At 50.3% G+C, this 27,733-nt stretch overlaps 1 protein-coding gene across 1 annotated transcript in view; it reads left to right on the plus strand.

Annotated features, from left to right (window-relative positions):
• Window positions 1-27,733, plus strand: part of DNAH2 (dynein axonemal heavy chain 2) — a 2,945,517-nt gene that overhangs the window by 2,647,498 nt on the left and 270,286 nt on the right. Inside the window, exons 78-80 of the mRNA XM_085638712.1 lie at window positions 612-795; window positions 1,036-1,226; window positions 1,671-1,862. Coding sequence (XP_085494838.1) covers window positions 612-795; window positions 1,036-1,226; window positions 1,671-1,862 — 567 coding nt within the window. The remainder of the gene's footprint in view (window positions 1-611; window positions 796-1,035; window positions 1,227-1,670; window positions 1,863-27,733) is intronic.

Here is a 27,733-nt window from a genome sequence, read left to right on the forward strand (position 1 = left end):
ATGTGTCCCCTAATTAAACTGATCTAAAAGAAAACCTTTTCTTAATTTCTACCATTTGTGATGATCTTCCATTAAATTTCGAAGTGAAGAAATGACTGATTCTGTTGGTTTCATCCAGTGGTATAATTTCGGTCCCAGTTTTGATGTATCTGTCATCATTCACTGCCAATGTTGATCTTTTTTCTTCATTGCCCATGCAGGCTGTTAGAAAGTAGATGGTGAAATCTGCATCACTCATTGATTATTTCATAAAGGGCTGCAGCTTTCAGTCACGTGGTCAGTTGTATTTGATTCTCAAGCACCATTCTCCAATTGGCTGACATGCACACAAACACAACACCAGTCAGTCTTTCCCTTCCTATAAAAGCTATGTATGTACCCATTCTTGATCCATGGCTGATTATTGCTGGCCAGTGTTTTTTGAAGGACACATCATTTAATAGTAGTCAGTTTAAATCATATTAGGACATACCATTCAGCTGTGGTCTCTTACTTCACAGATTTAGATGTCTGTTATTCATTGTCCTCTACTTCTGTGCAACATATAGTCTCACTGACTTTCCATAGCATTAGTTGATCCTTCAGTTATCTTATGGTCTTGTTGCCTACAGGTTGTTGACGACTCCACAACGAAGACACCTCTGATCTTTGTGCTTTCATCGGGTGTAGACCCGACCAGCTCTCTCCGCCAGTTAGCAGAGCAGTCTGGAATGTCACACAAGTTCCAGCCGCTTTCGTTGGGGCAAGGGCAGGCCCCCATTGCAACACGTATGATCAAAGAGGGAGTCCGAGATGGTAAGTGGTCAGGTCTCGCCCATCAGCAATAAAAGGCCATTACCAACAATAGTTCAAGCCCTGTATGAAAAGTAACTTCCTTTTTAACTGGGGAAATTACTGGCCTTTGAAAAAAAGAGTTGAGATAGCGTGAAATGTGATCCTATCCACACACAACTAGAATGGGAATGTTAGCACTGCTAAAATCTCTGCAGTAAAACCGAGTCTGTGTGAGATTAACTTTCTTCTGATTGTCAATAGGTAACTGGGTCTTCCTTGCAAATTGCCATCTCTCTCTCTCGTGGATGCCACAGCTGGATAAGCTGGTGGAACAACTGCAGATAGAAGAGCCACACCCGTCTTTCCGCCTCTGGCTGAGCTCTAGCCCCCACCCCGACTTTCCCATCTCCATTCTCCAAGCAAGCCTCAAGATGACTACAGAGCCGCCTAAGGTGAGGACTATTACCTCAGAGGTAGGGAAACCATCAATGGCACATAAAGAATTGCCTCAGTACTCGGCTCTGAATCAGGTCTTTGACCAGGGAGCCATTCATGGATGTGGTGTCTTGTAAGAGCTGTGTAGTATAAGGTCTCTATGGTGATCAGTGGGATTCTGGGCAGACTGTGGTGCATTGGCTGAGATTTATGAGGTTCCCTTACTGGAAGACTAGGAATCACTGTAGTAATGTGGAGCATCAGCAGATTGATTATGTCCCATGCAGTACATAGTTGAAGGATATTTGCAGGACAGTGTGTGGAAACATGAGCACTCTCCTTGCTGAACTTTATCTGTGTTACATGTATAGTTTAATTCATTGGCTCGCTAAACAGGGAGATCATTCAGAAACACATCATTTCAGACACTATATTCAAAACCTTTGCCCTTCCTCTTTTAGGGTCTCAAGGCCAACATGAAACGCATGTACAACCTGGTGACTGAGCAGCATTTCAACCGCTGCACCAAGCCCAGCAAGTACAAGAAGCTGTTCTTTGCACTATGCTTCTTCCATAGCATCCTGATTGAGCGCAAGAAGTTCCTTCAACTGGGATGGAATATCATCTATGGCTTCAACGACTCCGACTTTGAGGTAACTCATTGTGTTTGAGGCCTTTCCCTACCATCTTGTTGCTTCTGGTGTCCCTCTGGGCATCTGCATCTCACCTGCTGAAATGAATGAGTGCCTGTGTGGGTATCTGTGCATGTGTCTGGGTATCTGTGTGAAGTTATATTGCACAATCTAATTCCCATAAGTCCATTTCAACATTATTTTGCATATGGTTCCCCACATTTTTAAAGTATGTGAGGAGTAATGGTAATTATGGAGTGGACTAAGTGGCATATGTCTTGTGTGACTGTGTGGCAGTGTTTAGAGAGACATGCATTGGTGAATAGTCACTAATGGTGATGGTTAAAAACTACTTGCTACATTTTGCTCTACAATATCAAGTAAATGTTCTAGATTTTGGAAGGAATTGATAATTTTGCATATTTTTCATTGGGGTTACATCAATTTGATGAAGATGTGATAGGATGCTATTACTGAATGATACATATTGTTCTGTTTTTGTTACATAGTTAGCATGTGTCTGAGCATCTGTGTGTACTTGTTATCCCCAACCATTACGCTTATATCACCGAAAGCCACACCAATTTTTTCCACCTAGCAAGCAGGACTGACTTCCTCGAAGCTCCCCTGTTTTAAGTTTTTGCCTTGTGTTTTTTCACTTTCTTTTTTCCTAAAATGGCGCAGTTTTTGGTTGAGTTTAAATTTTAGTGGTATTCAGAGGACCTGCCACCTTCTGCCATGCATGCCATTTATGAAGGATTTCAAGTATTACAATTGATTTTACTGGCATGTTTTTGAGCTAACCACACAACCCCTCTGTTGTATTATTGGTGGGAAACCAGTATTTAGTAGGTGCTTGTGGTTTTAGTACCGGAGTTCATCCGAGGTTGGCAAGGAGTTGGCTCCTATCAATATCCTGACAGGTACCAGTAGCATCAGAGACCCTGCACTTTGTAGATGGAGAGAAGCTGTTGCATCTTGATATGAGTGATTGTGTACTAGGTGTCATCACAAGTTGACATATATCAGCACTTGCTGTGCTTCTTGAACCCTCTACTGCTTATTTTGAGCAATGTAACCCCTGAACATATGCATTTGCGCATTCCGCTAGAATTTATTTTAAGACATGGGTTTATTTGATAAAGGAAAACCTTTTAAAACCAGATTCCAGTTAAAAGTTAACACACAGGTGCTCCTGATTTGGAACTCCACCAAACAAGCTACCAGTGTTGTAAGTAAGGTGATTTCATTCATTCAAGTAAGGTGATTAGCCTTCTAGAGTAGAATCATAGATTAGGACTTGGGTCAAATCCCTATGTTCAAAGGTTGAGCATGTCTGACTTTACTGTAGCAGTATTAGTGCACTAGTAATGGGAACATCTTGGACTGGTGCTTTAGTATGGTTAACCCCCAAAAACCCTTTCTTGCCCTTAATTCACTTAACATCCACTTTACTGCAGAGAAAGTGCACAATATTCCAAGGTGGATCTCCTTATGCCATGGCCAGCGTAATACCTAGAATGTGTGCATTATTCTAAGGAAGGGGCCTCCTCACGCCACAGTGACCATCATGCGTATGATGCGTACAATAAACCATTGTAGGCACCTATTTGCCAGGATCCCCCTAATTTTTACCATGGCAGAAGTGGTGTGGCTAGTAGATGCTGTGGTTAGCAGCTACAAGATCTTGGGGAATGGAATCCACCTTTTAGATAGGGCAGTAGACACTTGATGCTAGGCAGTGGCCCCACGTACACACATGAACACACAGTTGTGCACACTCTTCAGTAGCCTCAACTCCTCATTGCTGCTTGCCTCCTTAAAGTAACTTACAAGCCCAACAGGAATTGTCAGTGGTCAGACCATTTGGAGCATTCTTCTCATCACTTTTTGTGTGTTCGATGTAACAGCTTAGGTGGCCAAGTGGCCCTCTGTGCCTGCCTCTAAGGTGCAGATTTCTGGCCTGGTTTGAAAGCTGATAGCAAGGGTCTCAAAACCTGATGCCTTTCCTACCTGGCCACTTAGCCAATGGAACCAAGCTATACCTGACTGATGAGCCTTAAAAGGGTGAAACCCGTCTTGGGTTGTTTGTGTTCCAGTTCTGGGATGATCTGGCCTTGCAGTTCGAGCTGGCCAGTTTCCATTGGAGCAGGGTCACGATTGATTTGCATATGGCTGGATCCAAAATGAGATGGCATAGTGGGAAAGCTAAGGATGGACTGGGATGCAGATTGAGCAATTACCAATGGCTGAGATTAATTCAAGCATTTAATCCAGCACTTTTTGGTATACATCAGTATGATGCTCTAAGTCAGACAGGTGTGCTCAGAAGTGGGTCCCATGCACACTGTGCCAGTGGAACTAGATATACCAGATTAATAAGCCCTAATAAGGGCGAAACTGGTCTTGGATTGTTTGCGTTCCAGTTCGGGAAGGCTTGGCATTTCAGGCTGGCCTGCCTCCATTGGACTGATTTACATATAGCTGGATCCAAATTGAGGTGGTGTGGTTTGCAAAACAATGATGGACTGGGATGCAGCCCGAGTAATTACCAGTGGCTGAGACTAATTCAAGCATTCCATCTATTACTTTTTTGTATACTTCGGTATGACTTCCTAAGTGGGATGGCTATTCCCTGACGTGGGTCCCATGTACACTGTGCCACTGAATCCAAGCTATACCGGCTGATGAGCTCTAATAAGGGTGAAACCTGTCTTGGGTTGTTGGTGTTCCAGTTCAAGGAGGACCTGACCTGGCAGTTCGGGCTGGGCTGTTTTCATTGCAGCGCGGTCAAGATCAATTTGCACATGGCTGGCTCTAAACTGAGGGGGCAGGTTGTGCAAAATAACAGAGGACTAGGACGCTGCCCTGAGTAATTGCCAGATGCTGAGGTTAACTCAAGCATTCCATCCATCACTTTTTTGTATACATCAGTTTGACCCCCTAAGTGGGACGACTGTGCCCTGACGTGAGGCCCATGCACACGATGCCACTGGAACTAAGCTATACCTGACTGATGAGCCCTAATAAGGGTGTCTTGGGTTGTTTGTGTTCCAGTTCAGGGAGGACCTGGCCTGGCAGTTCGAGCTGGACAGTTTCCTTTGGAGCAATGTCATTATTGATTTGCTTATGGCTGGGTCCAAACCGCGGAGGCATAGTGTGCAAAATATTGATGGGCTGCGATGCAAGCATTCCATTCTTCACTTTTTTGTATACTTCAGTATTTCTTACTTCACCAGCATCTCCTGAGCCTTCAGCTTCAAAGGAACTTCTCGACCATCATCTGATAGAGACATCCAGCCGCTGATTCCTTAACTTGTGAATTCTCTCCAGGCGTCAGACTGGATCCGTAAATTTTTCAGCAGTACACCTGCACAATGGGGGATGGCGACATACAGCTCTGTGATGATGTTGACTCCAGATGTGACATCAGTGGAGCCATATAAGTCCCCTTCGGCGCGCGGACATCAGTTTCTTCTGTTCCGTGTTGTAACGCGGATCCGAAGCAGTATATCTCTCTCTGTTTTTCAGTCTGCTGTGAAGATTGTTTCATCTGAAACAGTGTGCCAGATCTCTATGCCTTCTGGGTTTAAGTCCCGCGGGTTTTGTGCTCAACAGATGTTGGGTACAGATCCTTATTCCATATGCATGTGGTGCATGGACGAACACCACGACTCCAAAGAATATGATGCCTGCCAACGGCTAAAACCAAAGGCATTGCGGGAGTGACGGATGAAGCTCGTGACGGCATGGTTGTCGAGGATTTCCAGTTCTCCCAAACGTCAGTCGACTGCAGTTCAGCAACGGAGCTGCTCCAGGGGCTGGTCTTGTGGGCATCACTCTCCATTCAGTGAACAGAGGAAAATGTCCCAGTCCCCATCCACATCCCACGGTAAGCGATGTCATAAGCTATCGAAGTCGTGGCCTTCCAGGGCTTCTTCATCTTGCAACATGGGTTCAAGCGGCTCCACACAACCATGTGCTGAGGACTCCATGTAAGAGTCGCTCCTGTGCTTCCCCACTTTTCCTGGAGCAGGAGCAACTCGGGCTCATATGAAAGAGTATTACGATGCTCTTCATGTCATATTTGGGTCCTCACCTTCCCCTGGAGTGCCTTCGGGCCCCAAGGAGGTGATGGGTGCATTGACTGAGTCCTCGCCGACGGGTCCATCCTCGGCAGTTGTTAGGCCCTTAGACACAGTGGTGCCAGTACACAGCCCTTCGGGGTTTACACCTGTAGCGCCGACTGACTCCGGAGCAACACCAGTTGTTCTTTCGGGACATGTTTCAATGGAGCAGGAAGGCTCCAAACCGGAGTCGGTGCACAACCCAACTGAGAGTCTTGAGGCATCGATATCCCCTCGATTCCGACGCACTTCCACATTCTCATCCTGAGGTCGATACGGCGCCGTGACGGCACCGATCGATGCCGTTTATGGAGCCGATTATCCATGTTTCTATAGGTGAACAGTTTGTGGAAGGAAATGAGGAAGAGGTTCCTTTTGTGCCTCCAGTGCATACAGATCCTCCTATGATGTTCTACAATTGACTCTGCTTTTAGTGGAGAAATCTACAGACCCCCGCTTTGAGGTTCTTCAACCAGGTTAGTCAAGGACTGAGCCAGTGCTTACCCTTTGTGAGGCATTATATGATATTTTGCTGGTGGCTTGAGCTAGACCTGATACTGGTGTGCCTATAGACCATACTATTGCCCACGAGCACCTCCCTGCCCACGATTATTCTTCGTTAACCGACACTGTGAGAAGTTGGCCTGATATATGATGTCACTAATTCTAGTGTACACCTTGTATCAGTCCAAACAACCCTTATGGTGATTGGTTGTAAAGTCAACCTTATAGACCAGCTATCCTAGTGGTAGCATGGACAAGAGCAGTCTTAGGCTAAACTCTGAATGGCATGTGAAGCCAGCTGTTATACCATATGTAATCCCTTGAATACCAAATGAAAGGACACCACAACAGATATATATAAAAATAGAATGTATTTATTCTAGTCAAACCCTCAGCACTCTTTATGAGATTCGAGGTAAGTACAACACAGTCTTATTTAAGCATACATTAAGTCACACAGGTAAGTAATACAGTTAGGCCCTAGGGGCCACGCAAACCATATACTAAGTAAGTGGTATAAGAACCACTGTCACGAATACAGGATAGGCCTAGGCCTAGGGAATCGCTGGGGCTACACTATACTACCAAAGGTTAGGAAGTGGGAGGCCCACGGGATTCAGGTGCAGAGTGGAAACACTCACGCGTAATGCGTAAAAGTCGATAGAAATGCAAGTTAATAGAAATTAGCAGTTGTAGGACACTTCTGGTATAGCTAGGAAGTCGAGACTCGGAAACTAGACCCTTGGATAGTCAATACCCTTGTGAGCACCGAAGTACTCAAGTTACCTAGCCCACGGGCTGCGGGTGCATAGGTGTGAACTTGCGTCGGGTTTCGTCGTTGACTCCTATGGATGCCTGAAGGAAAGTTGCTGACAGGCAGTCAGTGAAGAGTGTCCGGTGGATCCCAAGGAGGGGATCAAGAAGGAAGGAACCTGCAAGCAGAAGGGACAGAGTCTAGGTCACCAGCCAGGAGCCGGGAAGGAACCAGGCGATGTCGTGAAGATGCAGGTGAAGAGGTGAAGCTTGTAGCAGCAGTCACGGGTACCAGGAGGCGTCGAGGACAACCAGGACCAGGAGGTGAGCTGTCCCACGAAGGCTCTTGCTGTCAGGACCCAACAAGCCTTGGCAAGCTGAACCCACGCAGGATGGAGGACTTGCTTCTGGTGCAGACCAGGAAGGTCTGGGGTGCTTCTCTTTCACAGAGGAGCGGGTGCCAGTCTGGAGGAGCCGGACCAGCAAGATGAAAACAAAGGTTCGTTGTCGCAGAAGTCACTAGCCAACGGGCCAGCAACCAGACAACACGTCGAGCAACTCAGGTGCAGAAGGGCCCCACGCAGAACACGTGAAGTGTGGGGAGCTGGTCTTCTTTGCAGATGGTGCTCGGGATGGGGGCTTCTCAATTCCCCAAGCACAGCCTCGAGGGAGCCTCGGAAGTCGCGCTAGTCAGGACTAGCCACTTTTCTCAAGTCGCCGGTCCCACGTCCCTCGTCGCCTCCACGGGTCTCAGCTTCGCTGGAGATGTGGATCTGGGTCAGAGGTGTCTGGAAGTCTCGGCGCTGGTCAGTCTCTGCAGTCGTCCCTCGTAGGATTAGTCGCAAAGCAGCGGTCGATGTATGGTGCCTGGTTGCCCAGGGTGGTCACTCCTTGGCCACAAGGGAGATTTCTTCAGTCTTCCTCCTGAGGTCGAATGTCGAAGGTCCAGAGTTTCTGTACAAGTTGCAGATTCAGGTTAATCTAATTTAGCAGGGCTCAGCTACCTACTGATATACTGGGCTAGTGGGCTGGGCTAACTGCAAGGTCCCTCCTATGGGTGGGACTAGGAAGGGGAGTGGTTACACCCCCTTTCCTTTGTCCAGTTTCGCGCCAGAGCTGGGGCTGGAGTGCCCCAGCGCCGGTTTGAACTGGACTATGCATGGGACACCTTGTGTGCCCCAGGCAGTGTCTAGTTTCATTCAACCCTCCCTGCCCCAATACACTAAATCCTGTCTAGGGTGGTGCTCGCACCTCCCAAGGCAGGAAACCTATTGTCCAAGCCTCCCTCGCTGGAAGGACTCCCAGCAGCAGGAGGTCAGACTTGTGTCTGTGGCAGCAGCATCCATTTTGTGATGCTGGGGCTCTGGTTAACTTTAACCGGGTAATTAGGTTTCAACATGTCTTCTCCCTCTAGAAGGGAGGAATAATATCCTCATTGCCAGAAATGGTATGGGGGTATTATTCCAAAGTGTTAGACACCTTACACGACATGTTTTGATAAAGCCAAACCATAGTTACCATAACCGTTTAAGGTTATAAGGCACTTTAAGAGTATATGGTAGGCTATATCATAGAACAGCTATAAGGACATGGTTCCGAAAGCTGCAGACAGGCTCAGCTCATGCTAGGGCACCATCTCACATGTTACCAAGCACTCTGCCTCCAGGATTGTTAAGGCCTGCCATAGGAGTGGCTGATAGGTACACATGTGTCTATATATAAGGTAGGTATAGGAATACTACACCTAAGCAAGGAGTGATTACACGACCCTGCCCCAGCTGAGTGATCAGCCAGTTGTGTCATAATGGAAGGCCAGGCCAGGGATGGCACAATACATGCTGCAGCCCCTGGTAGGCCTAGGGTACACCTATGCCCTGGGTACCTAAGGTACACTGTACAGGGGCCAATAAGGTGATCCTAACCAATTGGGTTATGCACCTTAAGTACATAGCATAAATTTAGAGAGAGAACAGCAGGGCTGTGGGTCTGATTGGCAGGCCCGCAGCCACATCTAAGTCGAAAACCAGTGAAGCAAAAGCAAAAAGTGGGGGTGAACATAGAAAGCAGTCCCTACTCTCCTACAGACACCACAGTTTTAATGTTCAGGTCGCTACAGCTTCCCAAGATGTAGATAGTATTCCTCATACTCTCATTGACAAAGATTCTCAAAAGCAAGACTTGTGGAAAACTCATGTTCTGATGGATACATCTGCCAGTAGATTCCTCACCTTGTGAATATCCCCTGCGCCAGCAACATTCGGAAACTTTTGTAGCAGTCCACGCCGATGAGGTCGAAGACGACGTCACAGAGACACGGCTACGCTCGCCACTCCGCTGACGTCACCGGCTCCATAAGAAGACTTCGTGGGCGTGATGACGTCAGTTCCCTTTTTTTACGCACCGTCGACGCCAACGGATTTCGGGAATCTCTATCTGTAGCTTCACTGTTACTTTGTGTTTCTGCTGGATTTCTCTGTCCTTTTTTCGTGAAAATGTCGACAAAGAAATTGGGGTTCAAGCCCTGTCGTGAATGTGGAAAGCATATGTCCATCACGGATCCACATGACGACTGTGTATGGTGTTTATCTTCAGACCATGATGTGGAAGGATGCTGTCGCAAGATGAGCTCCAAGGCTCTCAAGGAAAGAGAGGCGAAACTCTTCATTGCGAGGATGAAAAAAGAGAAGAGAGGAAGGAGGAAGTCTAGAACGAGGTCACGATCGAGGTCGGCGTCGAAGTCGACTTCGGGGCATGCTTCAAGATCTAAGAAGCACAAAAAGAAGAGGAGACATTCTTCTCGACGTCACTCTGACAAGAGTACGGCTCCGAAGTCGAAGTCACCTTCTCGACACCGTAAGGACTCTGTGTCTCCCTCACCCGTTCCGGATTCACCTGCTGCTCCTTCTTCTCCAGTGGCTTCACCGGTTCATTCACCGGTTCATTCACCGGCTCCATCTCCGGCGCCGGTTCCATCTCCGGCTCCGGCTTCGTCTCCGTCTCAGGCTTCAGTTGAGGAGCTTCAAGCACCGGGTGAGCCTTTGACCCTGCTAATTCCACCGTCGGCGCCGGTTGGCCCGAGTCCGGTGATGCCTGATCAGTACCCTGCGTTCCCTGGACCAGGTCAGGACCCCACGCATTATTTGAATGCGATGTACGGGGTATTTTCAAGGGCCATGTACTCCACTGGTGCACCTTCGGGTCTGATGGGTCCTATGGCCTTCAGTTTGGGAGTGCCTCAGGCTTATCCGCAGGACATCGTCGCCGCTTCCTTCTTCACCGGCACCGACGCGGCCTCGCTCGACGCCGGCTGCTCCTGTGGAACCACATTCGACGCTGGCGCCGTCTGATTCGATCACGGCGCCGCCGACGCCGGTTGTACGAATCCGGTCTAGGAGGGAGGCTCAAAGGGTGCTTGATGAGCAGAGGTACCTTTTGGAAGAGGCAGAAGAAGGAGAGCTTGTGGAGTCTGATGACGTTTTTGATGAACTTAAGGAGGCTAGTGGCTTGGATTTATCTCCTGAGTGGGAAATTACTCCGCCTTCTGATGAACCCTCAAAGGATGTGGCTCCATATCATGCAGTCATAAGGAAGGCAGCTGAGCTGTTAGATCTGTTAGATCTGCAGCTGCCTACTACTGATTTCAAGTCAAACATTCTAACAGAGGTACTGCATTCTCCTACTACGGTTTCAGATCCATTGTTGCCTTTTAATGAGGCCATTATGGATCCTGTGTTGGAGGTGTGGCGTAAGCCTTTTTCTGCTCCAGTAGATTCTAAAACAGTTGCCAGGAAGTATAGGGCAGCTCCAGGGGACCCAGAGTTCTTACCTTCCGTTGCCTGAGAGCCTGGTGGTTCAGGCTGCTTGTTCAGGGAAATCTAAGGGTGCGTTTCCTCAGGTCCCAAGTGACAGGGAAGCTAAAAAAGTAGATCAGTCGGCCAAAAAGGTCTTTTCATCGGCCAGCATGGCCCTTAAATCTACAAATGCCACTTGCCTTTTGGGACGCTATATTCATGCGCTCATGGATTCTGCAAAGAAACTGGCTCCAAAACTATCTGAGGAGGATAGTGTTGGCTTTAATGAGGTCTTGACGGATGCCCAGGCAGCAGCACGTCAGGTGATACAAAGTGGACTGGACACAGCGGATTCAGTGGCAAGTGTTATGGGGTCTTCTGTTGCCACTAGGAGGGGTGCGTGGCTTAAGTCTTCGGAGTTTTCCCCTGATGTGCAATCAACGCTGTTGGACTTGCCTTTTGATGGCTCTGGACTATTTGGCAAAAAGGCAGATGCTGCACTTGAACGTTTTAAGGAAAGCAAGGCTACGGCTAAGTCTTTGGGCCTTCAATCCCAGTCAAGGGGATCGTTTAAAAGATACAGGGGTTTCGGAAGGGCAACCTTTCGTTCCTACAGGCAGACCCAACAGCAACAGCAGCAACAGCAGCAGAGCTCTCTGTATAAGGGGTACAGAGGTAGAATCAGGGGTCGCTCACGTGGCCGTCAACTCCTCCTCCTCCTCCTCTTCCTCAGCACCTCCTTCCACCGCAAAGCAGCCCGAGATCCGCTATTCTGGATCATGTTGGTCCTGTGGGGGGGCCCGGCTTACCCATTTTCTACAAGATTGGGAATCTGTTACTACAGATGTTTGGGTTCTAGATCTTGTAGAAAATGGGTACGCCCTCCCTTTCGGGAATTCCCTCCAAATGACCCTCCTTGTCAAGGGGCTTGCTCAGAGAACCACCGTCTTCTCCTACAGGAGGAAGTCCTGAAGTTACTACAGAAAGGTGTGATAGAGGTGGTTCCAGAGCAGGAGAGGGGTCAGGGATGCTACTCCCGTATTTCCTGATTCCGAAAAAGGATGGCATTTTGCGTCCGATATTGGACGTCAGGATCTTGAATCTTTATCTGAAGCAAGAGAAGTTCAAGATGCTCACCCTTGCGCAGCTTCTTCAAGCACTGAATCAGGAGGACTGGATGGTGTTGATCGACTTGCAGGATGCGTATTTTCACATCCCCATCCTGAAGTCGCACAGGAAGTATCTCCGGTTTACGGTAGGGTCGCAACATTATCAGTTTGCGGTCCTTCCGTTTGGTCTTAGTACTGCACCCCGAGTCTTCATGAAGGTGATGGCAGTGGTGGCAGAACATCTCAGAAGGTCGGGGATTTCCGTTTTCCCCTATCTGGACGACTGGCTGATCAAGGCGGAGTCTCCAGAGAAGGTGGAGCATCATCTGCAGGATACAACTCAGCTGTTGTTCAAATTGGGTTTCTCGATAAGCGTGCCCAAATCTCACCTGGTGCCCTCTCAGCACAACCTGTTCATAGGTGCTGTACTGGACACTACTGTGTATCGCGCATTCCCTCCTCCTCAACGGATTCTCGACATACAGGAAATGATTCCTTTATTTTGCAATGGAGCGGTCATTCCAGTCCTGAAGATCCTTCGCCTGCTCTGTCTGCTTCCTTCCTGTATTCTGTTGGTCAACAATGCACGCTGGCACATGAGGTTGCTCCAGTGGTGCCTCCGCAGGCAGAGGTATCAGCACAAAGGAGATCTCAGGGAGTCTGTGAGGATCTCCGGAGAAGCTGCGGCACATCTGTCTTGGTGGAGCGTGGAGGGCAATCTGTCTCAAGGAAAGCCTTTCCATCTACCTCCATCGGTGGCCACAGTAATAACGGATGCATCCACTTTAGGGTGGGGTGCGCATTTGGGGGATCTGGAGATCAAAGGTCTTTGGTCTCCAGAGGAAAGGTTGCTTCACATCAACCTTCTGGAATTGCGGGTGATACGTTTGACGCTCAAGGCCTTTCTCCCTTCCCTTCGCGGTCAGTCGGTTCAAGTCCTAACGGACAACACTACTGCGATGTGGTATGTCAACAAGCAGGGAGGAGTAGGGTCTCTTTGTCTCTGCAGAGAGGCTCTGCATCTATGGTCCTGGGCTCAGGACCATCAGATTAGTCTGATGGCAAATCATCTGGCTGGGGTGCTGAACGTACGAGCGGACAGTCTCAGTCGGCAGTTCTCCGCCGACCACGAGTGGATGCTCCATCCGGAGGTGGTTCGTCATGTCTTTCTGACGTGGGGAACTCCTCGGGTGGACCTGTTTGCCACTCACGAGAACGCTCACTGCTCGTCATTCTGCAGTCTCCAGTATCCGATGCAGGGAGCGTTGGGGGACGCGTTTCAGTTCAGTTGGGGCTCACGACTCCTTTACGCGTTTCCTCCCATACCCTTGATTCCTCGGGTTCTGAGGAAGATTCGCCAAGACCGGGCCCAAGTTATATTGATCGCCCCGAATTGGCCAAGAAGGGTGTGGTACACAGATCTTCTCCACCTATCCTTGTGCCCTCCGCTCCGTCTCCCTCTGAGGGCAGACCTCCTCTCGCAATCGGAGGGACGGGTTCTACACCCCCACCTCCAGAGCTTACACCTTCATGCCTGGAGATTGAACGGGGCAACCAGAATTCTTTTTCTCTTCCGCCTGATGTGGTAGATGTAATTTTGTCTGCCAGACGTCATTCCACCAAATCTATCTATTCCTATAGGTGGTCTAAATTTGTAATCTGGTGTGGAGAGAAGTCAGTTGATCCTTTGAGGGCTCGTTTATCTGACATTCTGCAGTTTTCCCTTTCTCTTGCTCAGCAAGGATTTGTTGTGGCTACTGTTAAGGGATATTTATTGGCTTTGTCGGCTTTCCTTTGCTTGCCGGATCAGCCGTCATTGTTCAAATCACCTATTGTTCTACGATTTCTAACCTCTTGAGTGCCCATGACGAGATGGTCTCGTCATGGGCCGCGGTTGCGCTGTGCCCATGACGAGACTATCTCGTCATGAGCCCCGCCCGCTAATGAAACGCCCGGCACAGGGCGTGGAAAGGGCGGGGCACTCAAGGGGCTAAAGGGCCTTACAAACAGGTTTCCTCCTACTCCCTTTATTGTGCCTCAATGGGACTTAAACCTTGTCTTGACTTATCTTATGAGTTCTCCCTTCGAGCCCTTACACAAGTGTTCTTTGAGGCTGTCGTCTTTTAAGACGGTTTTTCTTATTGCAATCCCCTCGGCAAGGAGGGTAAGTGAGCTTCAAGCTCTAAGTTCAAAACCCCCGTTCTTGACCATTTATGCTGAAAGCATGGTACTCAGGACCAGGACTGCATTTCTGCCTAAGGTGGTAACTCCTTTCCATCTGGGGCAGTCCATTACCCTTCCTTCCTTCTATCCTCCCCCTCACCCTTCCAAGGAGGAGGAGAGACTTCACCTCTTGGACCCTAAGAGGGCGGTGAGCTTCTACCTGGACAGGACAAAAGACATTAGAGTTGATGACCAGCTCTTCGTGGGCTTTGTTGGCTGCACGAAAGGCAGAGCGGTGCACAAGCGCACCCTTTCCAGATGGATTGTCTTGTGCATCAAGATATGCTACTCTTTGGCTGGTAAGGAACCTCCAGAGGGTTTAAGGGCCCATTCCACTAGAGCCAAGTCTTCCACTTCTGCTTTGTCTAGGGGTGTTCCTGTGGAGGACATTTGTAGGGCGGCAACTTGGGCCTCCCTCCACACTTTCGCAAAACATTATTGCTTAGACACTGAGGTGAGGAGGGACGGACATTTTGCTCGTTCCGTCCTTCAGGACTTTCTGGTATAGAAGGGTGGGCACCCTCCTCCTGGAGTGGGACTGCTGTGGGAATCTATTCACAAGGTGAGGAATCCACTGGCAGATGTATCCATCAGAAGAACAAGTTACTTACCTTCGGTAACGCTTTTTCTGGTGGATACAGTATCTGCCTGTGGATTCCTCACTGACCCACCCGCCTCCCCGTTGTCCACCCTTGTATACCTTAAGTATATGATGCGGTTTCAAAATGTATTTGTTACTATCAAAGGCAGTGTGTTATTTCTTTTGCCTTTCTATTTATTCTCCACACTGTGTGTGTTGCTTGTATATTATGTACTGTGTATACTGTGTATATATTGCTGTCAGTCCGTCCGTGTGCCTCGAAGGCACGGAAAAAAGGGCGAAACTGACGTCATCACGCCAACGAGGTCTTCTTATGGAGCCGGTGACGTCAGTGGAGTCGCGAGCGGAGCCGTGTCTCTGTGACGTCATCTTCGACCTCATCGGCGTGGACTGCTACAAAAGTTTCCGAATGTTGCTGGCGCAGGGGATATTCACAAGGTGAGGAATCCACAGGCAGATACTGTATCCACCAGAAAGACTTTTTTTTCATGCCTTATGGGATTTGTTGCAGCAATTATTACCATTGTTTCCGGAGTCTAATAGGAGCAAACTGAGTCAGTTGATTTCACATGGGCAACAGGCGGCTAGGTTAATCATTAGGTGTGGAATGGACACCGGTGATTCGATTGGTTGAGCAATGGTGACTTCTGTTGCGTTACGCCAGTGAGCTTGGCTTCGTTCTACTGGATTTTCAGAGGCAGTCCAGTTAGCCTTAATTGACATGCCATTTGATGGCGTTCCTTTGTTTTATGCCCATGCAGATGCCTCTTTGCATAGGTTTAGGGACAGTCAGGGTGGCTCAGACCATTAGCTATGTTCCCTTCTTTCAGCTCTTGCTATGTTTTAAGGGAAATGTCCCCTTGTGGAAGGCTTCTCTTGGTTTGTAATTTGGCTCAAAGCTGCATTATGGGATGCTTTTTGCAGTGTAATGTCACCAGATATGGTGTTCCTGGCTTTGCAGGTCTTATTTGTTTTAGGCGTATTCTTGCTGTCACTGACAGGTTAGGTTGTCTTTCTTTGAGACCCTACATGTTTTTTTCCTACCCCTAGGTAGATTTTTAGGTTATCTCTGCTGAGGAGATCCTCATGCAAGAGATTTGATTCTATGGTTTCTTCCTCATGTGAGATTGATTACCTGTGTTACCTGCTTGTAGAAGCATTAGCAGTAGGTTTATTGCCTTTTCCTTTCACTAAGTGTGGTTCCCTGTTGGTGCAGAACCTGACCTGTTATTTCATTGGAACTTTAGTTTCTTGGCTCATGGTTTCTGTCGTTGACTTCTTGCCTTAATTCAGCAAGTGTATCCATTGAATGTGATAGTACACAGCTTTTAGTTCTCTCTTTTTAGAGCATTTTTTTCCCTCGGCTTATTTCGGGAGTGTATTCTTCAATCGTTGCAGAATGTGACGTACTTATTCTTGATGCCTTCCATTTGTATGGCATCAAGGTATTCTTATTCCTGCAGGGTGGCCATGCTCCTCCTGTAGGATAAAGGGTGTATCTAACTATGTGGATTTTTGGTGTGTCTTAGACCTACATTGTTTGTGTTTTATTTTGGTGGTTTCTTTTACAAGAAACATCTTTTCTATTGCTCTTTCTTTGAGAACTCGTTACACGTATCACACTTAAGTTTAAAATGCTAGGTTGAGTGGTGCTGTCAATTACCACTTTTTGTGTGTTGTGTGGCAGTTTTTTCCCCTCCCTTCTTTGAGTGATCCTCATCTGATTTCTTGAAGAGTGTGTATTTTATTATGTGCAGGCAGGTTTGCTGATTGTACATTTTGTATATAATTCTGCTTTTTGTAAGAATGCAGATTATGTAGCAATATTTCCACCTGTCTCTGATTCGGAGACAGTGAGTGTCTTCTTCACTGGTCCTTATATGTATATTGGCGTACATATTCATTGGGCTATGAGTATGCAGATTTGTATAGGTGTTTTGTATATATCTGAATTCACATATTTGTTCCAGTATAATTATTACCTTTCTGTTGGGATACAGTTGGTATTGAATTTTAGATATGTTTTTCCTAGCTTATTTATATATGCTTATTTATATATGCCTATATTCCACCGCTGTGGGGTTACATGCTAGTTGCGCCTCGCAGTTCGCTCTGGTGTTCACTCTTTTTATTCAAGGATAGATCTTGATTTTAGCAGTCCTTCTGCTTATCTTTTGTGTGTCAGATAATTCCATGGATACTTCTTTATCAATGTTCCGCCATTACCTTGTTTAGAAATCCCTTTCTGGGCGTTTCTCAGACTTATGGCCCTTATATTCTGTCAGTGATTGTTACATATGACAAATTATGATTATCCTTCTTCAGCTGTGACAGAGTTTTTCCTGTTTCCCTTGAGGCTTCAGCTTTTCTGTGCCTGCAGGGTTGTTTTCTATTTATTAAATCTGTTTTATTGATTTTTCCAGTTACATTTGCAGGAGCTCGGTTAGCTTCTGCGAGGGATCATACATCTTACCACATGTTACTGACAGAATCACATGTCGAATACAAAAAAAACAGAGCTTTGCAATAATTCCTGTAATATTCGCCACACCAGATGGTACGGAAATCTCTTAAACGGCTTAGCTCTTTAACATAACAAATTGCAGCACTTTACAATAAAATACAAGTGTATCAAGATGTCGCTTGTAGCCTTCCAGCCGATTCCATGCGGATTACTAAACAGATATCAATAAAACAAAGCGGGTAATAACCCAACAACCTCAACGTAGACCAGCTCCATTATGTATGTACCTATCCCCACTACCCTTCTGCTTCCCCTCTCCCATGTCACTGTGCTGTAACTTAGCTATTGCTCCCAACTATATGCTAGGTGCACTTTCTCGCGGTGCCTGTTTTTGGTATTGATCTCACGTGGAACACTACCATTCTGCTCCGGGTGGGCTCCCTTTTCTTACCCTGGATGTGCATCCCCCCCCCCTCAGGCCGCTCGCCTAAGCCCACCCCCTCGACTCGCCCGAGCGCCTGGAGCAACTCCTCCCATTGTGCAGCTATGGGCGTCTTCCTCAACCCCAGTGTCTCCTCCCGACGAATGGCGGTACCCTCTGCTCCGGCCCACGCGGCGAGCGAGCACCTCCACGCTTGTGGGTGAGGTGGATCCTGTGCTTTCCACCTCCTGGTCAGGAGGCGCTTTGCGACCGCGAGCCCCAGATCTAGGAACCGGGACGTCACTTTGGTGGTCGGGGACCTGCAGAATTGATGCAGCAGGTAGACTGTCCAATCAAAGGGTATGTCGCGACCTGTGCTAGTGCGCAGTGACTCGCTGATTGTGTACCAGTATGTGCGCAATTTGCAACAGCTCCACAGCATGTGCACCAGATCAGCTCCTGGTGCAGCGCATCTAGGACATATTGCGTCAGTGCGGTGAAAGTACCTATTAAGAGCCGCGGGGGTGAGATACGCCCTGTGTACAACAAACAACTGTATCTGCCGGAGGCGCATGTTTCTGGGTATGCGCACCGGGCCTTTCAATATTCGTTCCCATTCTTTATCCGCCAGCTGTCTCCCCAGATCCAATTCCCACTTGCGCCTGAGCGGCTCCAGGGTGACCGCCGTGTGTGTCCGTAGTGATGCCGCGAACCGACGAATCAGGCGTCGGCCTCTCCCCATGACATGAAGATACTCTATAGTTAGGTGTTGGCTGGGTTCTTTGGACATGTCTCCCCACTTGGCAGTCAGGGTCCTAATTAATGAATGATGTGTTAAGAATTGTCCCGGTGGCAGTCCCCCCTCCCCAACCAGAGCGTCGTATGGGAGGAGCACGCCATCTCGGTATAGGTCGCCCAAGGTCTATATATCTGCCTCCCGCCAGTGCGCCAGCGCAGGGGAAGTGAGCGATCCCGCTCCTCTAGGGGAACCCTCTAGCGCTATGGCCGGCACGTAAGGGACCACGTTTCTGGTGAGGAATACGATAGCATCGGTATGCCACCGCGAGGAGGAGTGGGGTTGGCGTCGCAGACTTGGTGGCCGGATGGAATAGCACCAGCAACTGCTCCAAAGAGCGTGGTGGCAGCACGGACGCGGTGTCCTCCCGACCCCTATCTGCCACCCAGCGGGCTATCCACTGCAGCTGGGCCGCTAAGTAGTAATGCTCGAAACAGGGCGTGGCCAGGCCTCCCTGATCCATAGGGAGATAGTTTTGTTAGTGCCATCCTATGCCTGCTGTTCCCCCAGATGAGGTCTCTGAGTGTTTGCGACAATTTAGCAAAAAAGGCAGCCGGGATATATAGGGGTAGGTTTGCAAAATAATGCAGTAACCGAGGGAGGATCACCATTTTGGACAGCGCTACTCTACCCGTGACTGTTAGCGGCAGTGTGTTCCAGAAGCGCACCTGCGACTTAATGGCCGTGAAGGCTCTGCCCAGATTACCGTCAAACAGATCTGCTGGCCGGCGGTATATCCGGAGTCCCAAATATCGAAAGGTGTCTCCTCTCCACTGTACCCTAGTGCCATTTAGGGTGTATCCCGGGTCCTGCCGCCCTACGCCGAACGCGTAGAGACAGGATTTACTGGCGTTCACCCGAAGACCCGAGATGGTGGCAAAGTCGTGCAGGGTGCGGGCTAACTGAGGGAGGATATCGTCTATGTCCCTGACATACACCAACAGGTCGTCGGCGTAGAGCGACACCTGGTGCACTGCATCCCCCAGTGGTATGCCAGCCCCCAGCATCTCCCGCAAGGTCGCCGCCAGTGGCTCCATCTCCAGTGCGAATAGGAGCGGCAAGAGCGGGCACCCTTGTCGGGTGCCCCTGCAGATTGGTATGGCGCTAGAGATGTACGGGCCCAGTCGCACCCTCACCGTGGGGTTCTTGTACAGAAGGCCCACCAGTTGTAGGAAGCCCAAACCAAGGTCATAGCGCAACAGCAGCGCCGATAGGTAGCGCCACTCCAGGCAGTCAAACGCCTTTTCCAGGTCCAGTATAAGGCAGCCTGCTTTGGGCCACTCTTGTGTGCTATCCGCAGCTACCCTGAAAAACCTCCTCAGGTTCAGCGATGTGCTGTGTTTTGGCACAAAGTCATTCTGGTCCTTGTGGACCAGGTGAGAAACCACCGGCGCCAGTCGCTCCGCCAGCACTTTAGCGAGGACCTTACAATCAACATTAAGGAGCGCCAGTGGCCGGTAGGACCCCAAGTCCGTGGGGTCTCGATCTGGTTTGGGCAGAGACACCAGGTAGGCTTTGCGCATCGAGGAGGGTAGCTCGCCCGTCTCAAGCGCCTCTGTGTACAACCTGTGAAGGTGCGGCACCAGATGCTCCCGGAAGGCTTTGTAGAACTCGGCGGGCAGGCCATCCGGACCCGGAGTCTTCCCGGAGGCCATGGATGAGATGGCGTCCCCTATCTCTCCAGAGTAAGGGGACAATGAAGGGTCTCTTGGTGCGCATCGGAGGCCGTCGGCAGCTGACCTCGTCCGAGGATCCGCTCTAGGTCATCCCTTGAGCAACAGACTTTTGCGTGGTACAATCGTGTGTAATGATCCACTATAACCTTATGGATCTCCCTTTGGGTACACACAAGGTCTCCCTCCGGTTTGCGCATTGCTGCAATCGGGGCGCGAGCACCGTCTTGTTTTAAAATCCAGGCGAGTAGGCGTCCCGCCCTATCCGCCGCAGCGTGCGTGCGGGCTGTGTGTGCCGCATAATTCAGACACCTTAAACGCTCCAAAAGTGTTGTATGTTGTGTCCGGAGATCGACCAATTGGTTTGCATATCTGCCGCCACCCTCCCCCTCACGCTCGTACTGCAGCAGTTGGGACTCAAGGTGGGCGATCGACTGCGCCAGCTGCCTCCGCATGCTCCACGTGGCTCCCAAACAGTGGCCCCGGAGCGTTGCTTTAAGTGCGTCCCACTCCACCAACGCGTTACTCGCCGTACCCTCGTTGAGCTCAAAGTATGAAAGGATAGCGTTTTCCACCGATGAGCGGAATTCAGGGTCCTCCAGTGCAGTAGGTTGGAGCCGCCATGTGGGCACGGGAGGCCGATCCGCGTCCCAGCTGAGCTGAAGCCACAGGGGATTGTGATCGGAGTGCGTCCGCCTCAAATATTCTGCTTTCACCACCAGTGGTAACAACACCGGGGACCCCACTACTCTGTCCAGTCGCACATGTAGGTCGTGCGTCGTAGAATAGTAGGAATAGATACGGTCGGCGGGATATAGGGCCCGCCAGATATCGAGTATCGCCCATTGCGAGAGCCAATCAGTCAGTGCCCGCGCCGCGGGGGCAGCTGCCGTTGCGCGAAGAGGAGGAAAGGACCTGTCCAGATGTACGTCGAGCACAGAGTTAAAGTCCCCTCCTATCAGCCAGGGGAGCCCGGCGTAAGGGGTCAGTTCCAGCGACAGTTGCGTAAGGAAGGGTATTTGGTCGACATTCGGAGCATAAATCGAAGCCAGCAATACGGGTTGGCCATTAAGTGTGCCCCGTACCAGGGTATACCTGCCGTCAGGGTCTATCGACACGTCCGTACTGACGAACGGGACTCCCGCCCTAACCCACACGAGGGTGCCCCTGGCACGTGCCGAGTACACTGTACCATACACTTGACCTCGCCAACGCAGCTTGTCTAACTCCGGCCGTGTCATGTGTGTCTCTTGTAGGAGAGCGATTCCAACTGAGTGTCGCTGGAGGTAAGCAAAGATGGAATATCTCCGTGTGGGAGTATGCATGCCTCGTATGTTCCACGTGAGTATACTAACGCGCGTCATGTTTAAAGTGGGTAGTCACTGGGGGAAGCCGGGGCGGGACATGAGTCAGCAAGCACGCACTACGGTGAATTGTGGAGGCTCCGGTCTGAGGTAACAATAACAACATAGTAACTACAAACAACATAACGGCTGGGGCGGACTATGCGAGTGTGTCCGTCCAAACTTACGCTACCTTGCGTAGATGAAAACTAGGTCAGGGCGTGACCCGGGGGAGTATACGTGTAGGTAACAGCTTGCCGTCGCTATCCCCCGCGTCCCATGTGTGCGGTGTGCCATCCATGTGTGTCGCCAGCATCGGCCTATGGAGGTAGCGGGGTGCAGGTGAGGAGCGAGGGGGACCGCGCGCGCGGTTTACCACCACCCAGAGTGACCCAGTTGATGGGCGACCGCAGACTGGGCGATTCCCCCCCACCAACCCGGGCAGCCAGCAGAGCCAACCGCACCATGAACCCTCCCCCGCTCCCCGCAGGTCACAGCAATAAACAGTAAGATACTTGCACAAGCAATGCGGCCCGGGCAGCCTCTCAGTCCAGGATATCGTCTGCAGTTTGTGGGGTAACCTCTGGCCCACAAAAGTCCTCGGAGTTTGCCGTCGACGGTGACGATGAGCCGCTCACCACCACCTCATGTCGCTCGTCGACGTCCAGCCGGTCCGCGGGTCCTGGGCTTGTGATCGTCGTGACTGCCTTCAGTGCATTTTGGCGTTCCAGTCTCATTTTCTCCGGTGTCGGTGCTGCAGTCTTCGACGCCGCCTCGCGCATGGTCCCGCGCCGCCTGCGCCGCCTGTCCCTCCTGCCCTGCCGGGCGCCATCTCCCAAGTCAGCCGGCCTCGGTCCCGTCCACAGCCCGGATTCTTCAAGCCAGTTCCATACCTCCGCTGGTGAGTCGAAGTAGCGGGTTTTACCCTTCTCCACCATTCGCAGTCTAGCGGGGAACAAGAGCGAGTACGGCAATGACAGTTCCCGGAGTTGGCGTTTTACTGCCATGTAGTTGTTTCTGCGGCGTTGCACCAAGGCAGTATAGTCCGGGAAAAACATGACTTGACTGCCACCCACCTGGAGACCGTCCATATCCCGAACCTCTCTTAGCACCGCATCTCTGTCGCTATAGTTGAGGAGTTTGAACAGGAGTGGGCGTGGTCGGGCTCCCTGCTGAGGCCTCTGGGTGGGCACCCGATGGGCTCTTTCCACCGCAAATTGGGCCGACAGTTTCCCCGGCGGCATGAGAGTGCGAAGCCAGGTCTCCACATACTGTTCCGGGTCTCGCCCCTCCTCTCCCTCCGGCAGACCTACAGCGCGGATGTTATTGCGGCGAGAGCGCCCCTCCGCATCCACCGCCCTGTCCTCTAGCGCGTGGATGCGGTCCAGCATATCCTGCAGAGCAGCAGCGTGACTGCGGGTAACTGGTTGCGACTCCTTGAGTGTTTGCCCTTGGGTGGCAACTGTATCCGCCAGCTTGTGGTGGTCCGCATGGAGGAGTGTGAAGTCCGAGGTGACCTTGTCGATTCGGTTTTCCAGTGATGTCCTGGTGTGGTCCAAGGTTGTCCCTATTTTCTCCACCGCAGTGAGGACAGAGTCAATCTTTGCCGCGAGCGCCGCAGACGTCAGCCCCTCTTCGGTCTCGCCTCGCTGGTGTGTGCGGTCGGGAGTAGTCGCACACAGCGATCCCTGCTGTGCCTTGGCCCGCATGCGGCCCATCACCAACTGCTGTGCCGTGGGCATCTGCCGCCAATACCCAGCAAAGTGGACACGCCTGCGGCACGGCCGCGTCCGCCGCAGTGGAAAGAAGACGGCCAGCCGAAGACAAGGCCCGCCCGGCCGATGCACGCAGAGGGAGGCCTCCAGACGCCACCCCGGCGCAGAGGTCCACACGCACACTGGGCCGCTCAGGCTCCGCAGGTGAAGGTCCTCATCAGCTCCCAGCTCTTGGTCCACACCCCCAGAGATCCTCCGTCACGCCACCCTAGTGGCAGGGGTGTGCGTCAGGTATGGCCACCTCCCCCGGCGGGGGCCACGGTCCAGCCCCCAGCTGTATGTCTACTAGTTGATACCAGACAGAAGTCAGATGGGGCAGCGCGCCCAAGCCGGCGAAGGTGAGCACACCCCAGGCCAAGGTCCAGAAGCTGGCGCTCATTATGGGGCAGTGCCGCACCCCGCGGGGAAGACCACCAGTCAGTCTCGTCTTCCACAGCCGCCCCCTCCGGCCGAGCAGCGACCCGCAAGTGCCACTAGCAGGGCGCGGGGAAAGTTCAGGACGGCAGTACAGCCGCTAGGTACGCCTTTCGCTGCAGATCAACCGCTGTCACCTCCACGAAGGGCCGGCCGCAGCTCCAGCCCGGCGCACCCCACAGTCGCGCTCCACCAATCTCAGGCACAGCGCCAGAAGGCTCACCGCCGGGGACGGCGCTCGGGTCTAAGGCGCACCCCGCACCCCTCTCAGCTCCACTTTCTCGGCGGTTACCGGGAGGCGAGGCCAAGCTTCCCTCCCCTGCGCCAGGGGGGCGGCATCCGTGTCTCGCCTGGGCTCACCTTCTATGTGGGTATCTCGCCGTCTAGGTCCTCCACTCCCACGCCTTCTGCGCTCTTCCGTTCATGCACACAGCATGGTGCTGGTCGCAAAATGGCCGTCTCCGCCAGGCTCCCAGGCTCCCGCTCCGTACAGCTGACTCCAGGCCCCACTCGTAATTCTCGGCGCCTACAGTTTCTAGGCTCCCAGGGCGTCACTGCCTCCACCGACCCCCGTCTGCACCGAATCCGGCAGTCTTTGTCGCCCGGGCGCGTCCGCCACCAGGGCCGCACTCCTCTCGCCAAGTCTCTGGGCACCTCGCACCGGTAGCACTCTGCGGGGCCCCGCGTTTCCTGGCCTCAGTCCACCTGCGGGCTCCCTTGGGCTATGCCCGCTCACCGGCCTCCGGCTCCAGGTGTCCGCCCGCTGCTCCCGCTTCACGTCTGGAGTCGCCTCCCACAGCTCGCCCGCATCAGCGCAGTTATCCCAGCTCGGTGTCTGCCGCGGCGGGCTCCGCCAGGTGCCTCAGCTCCAGCCGCGCTCTACGCAGCTCCCCTGCTTTTTCCAGCACCCTAGGCCGCACCTCGTCGGCACTCCGCTGCTCGGTCACAGAGCTGGCGCAGCCCCAAGTTACCGCCGGCGCCTCCGCTCGTGTGTACCATGGTCCCGCCAGCTATCGGTGTAAAGGGCAGCACCTCAGGATCACTTTAAACAGGATGAATCGGGGAAATCTAGCAGAGCTCTACGAGCTTGCGTCCGCCATTGTGGCTGGCTAGCCACGCCCCCGGGTTGTTTTCTATTTACATTTTCTGTGGTCATTTCCACGTTTTTTATAAAGAGCCATTCTCTTTTTCATCTAATTCCTACGTATATCTTGTCTTGGTTAATTCGACCAGTTGGTTCTCTTGAGAACTTTTGTTGGTTTAGTTCGCAGACCCTCCTCTGAGTGGTTATAGTTATGGTATTTAATTCACAACGTTAGGGAATCTGTGGCTAGATGTCTCTATCAAATGGAAAAGTTACTTACCTTTGGTAACGATGTAGCTGGTAGAGACATAGTCTAGCCATAGATTCCTTAATGCCCTGTCCATCCTCCCCACTGTGCGAACGACTTATGATGTAGGGGTTATTCCCCATTATAGTACTGGTTTTATACTCCAGTGATCACTGTTTCGTGTAGTGGTATGACTTAACAAACCACGTAGTCTTACCTCATAGGTCTTGCTCTGGTATTGCCATACCATTCGCTTCCATTTGGGAGTGACTGGTAGAGTGAGAGGCGTTCTCATTGCAAGGCTGTTTTATACACCAGGGCGCAGGGTTTCAAGTACCTTGTGCTTCAGTGATCCATTTGGTCTTTGCCTTTGCCTTGGTCTTTGGGTGGTGTTGCAATTCCATTTATTACTATTTTATAGTCATTGTTTCAAAGATTTTCTTATCTTTTTGGCAGACTGTTTCCACAGCCAGTTTCTATAGTGGCTCTGCGTTCTGCGGGGAAGGTTTCACAGAAGAAACTGATGTCCGCGCGCCGTAAGGGACTTATATTGCTCCATTGACGTCACATCTAAGGTCGATGTCATCACTGAGCCATACAACGCCATCCCCTGGAGCGCCGAGGTACTGCTGAAAAAGTTCCGGATCCAGTCTGACGCCTCTGGAGAATTCACAAGTTAAAGAATCTGCGGCTAGACTATGTCTTTACCGGATTCATCGATACCGAAGTTAGGTAACTTTTCCGACAATGCTATTGATAACATCAAGTAAGTTGTTAATGAAGAAATATACTGTTGGAAAGTGCCACTTTATGGCATGGTCAACTCCACTTTTTGCTCACTGGTGCTGATGATGTTGATTTATAGTGCACTGGGTCCCTGCTAACCAGGGCACAGTGCCAGTGCTCTTTCCCTAAAACTCAAACAAATACTTAATTATAACCCAGTTTTAAAGGACTTTATCACCCCTGTAAGTCCCTGGTAAATGGTACCCCTAGTACCCAGGGCATTGGTACTAAATAGTGCTCCTAAGTGCTGCATCATGTATTATGCCACCCTAAAGGACCCACATACAAACTGCATGCAGACTGCCATTGCAGGATGTGTGAAATGGTGCAAGCGATTCCAAAAGCACAACATCGCTCACTCCCTGTGTGCAATGCCCAAGTACACTGCATGTACTATATCTAAGGCACCCCTACAGCAGGCCTTAGAGCCCTAAGGCAGTGTGCATTATATTACATGTGAGGGGATGTATGACGGAACCACGCATTCCGTTGAAACGCATGCCGTTACAACGCGGTCATTACAACAAGAATGCCATTACCATTCATAACCTTTACCATGCATGCTTTTACAACACATATGCCTTTGCCACGCATGCCTTTACAACGAGTTTCTCTGTAAAAGCGTGAATGGTTAGGGCATATGCGTGGTAAAGGTTTTACAAGCAAATATAAGTATTTTACAGGTAAGTTTAAACCCTTTCTATATATAATTAAAGGTTCATTATTTTCCTGTAAAATGCTTACATTTTTGTGATAAAAGCATGGTTGGTAAAGGCATATGTTTTCTAAAAAAAAAAAAAGGTACAGGTAGGTACAAACACTGCATATATATTTTATATAATATATATTTATGAATATATTTACACACACATAAATACATGTGTGTGTGTATATATATATATATATTTATTCTTAAAACCACACAATTCCTTAACCCATACCCACACTAAAATTACCCCTACCTCCCCAAAACCCTCACCCATCCCAAACCATAGAATTTCCCTTGCCACCCCAAAACCCACACTAAACCCTAATATTATCCTTGTCACCCAAAAACCCATACCCACCCTAAACCGTGAAATTACCCTTGCCACTCCAAAACCCATACCCACCCAAAACCCTAAAATTACCCTTGCCACCCCAAAGCCTTTGCCCACCCTAAACCCTAAAATTACCCTTGCCACCCCAAAACCATACCCCAACCCCTAAAATTTCCCTTGCCACCCCAAAACCCATAACCACCCTAAACCCTAAAATTACCCTTAGTACCCCAAAACTCATACCCACCATAAACCCATGCCACCCAAAAATCCATACCCACCCTAAACCCTAATAAGGCCCACCCTAAACCCTTTAAAAAAAAGTTTCCCTAATATGAGGCTGGCTTAGTATAAGTGAAGCACCTTGCACTAATCCAGACAACCCTTATAGTCTTTAATAACCTTTTCAAAGCTCTTAAAAGTGATAGCTCTGGAAGGAGTGTTAAGTAGCTTGTTTTACCAGGTTAGTCAAGTAGTGTAGGTTAGATAATTCAATTGCAATGGGTAATTAAGCACAAAATACAGTGGTCTCCAAGGGAGACCAAACTATATACTAAAGAACGTGGAATGCGAACTGCGACTGAAGTTGGGACTTGGACCAGGAGACTCAGAGGAGCTGGGGACACAAGAAACCACCCAAGGTAAGTACCCGGGAACCCCACAGAGGCTGTGTGCAGAGTGGAAACACAGCCGCCAGCCCAATATTATTATTATTATTATTATTATGTGTTCTTATATAGC

The sequence above is a fragment of the Triturus cristatus genome, chromosome 12 (genome assembly GCF_964204655.1).
Source record: "Triturus cristatus chromosome 12, aTriCri1.1, whole genome shotgun sequence".
NCBI lineage: Eukaryota > Metazoa > Chordata > Amphibia > Caudata > Salamandridae > Triturus > Triturus cristatus.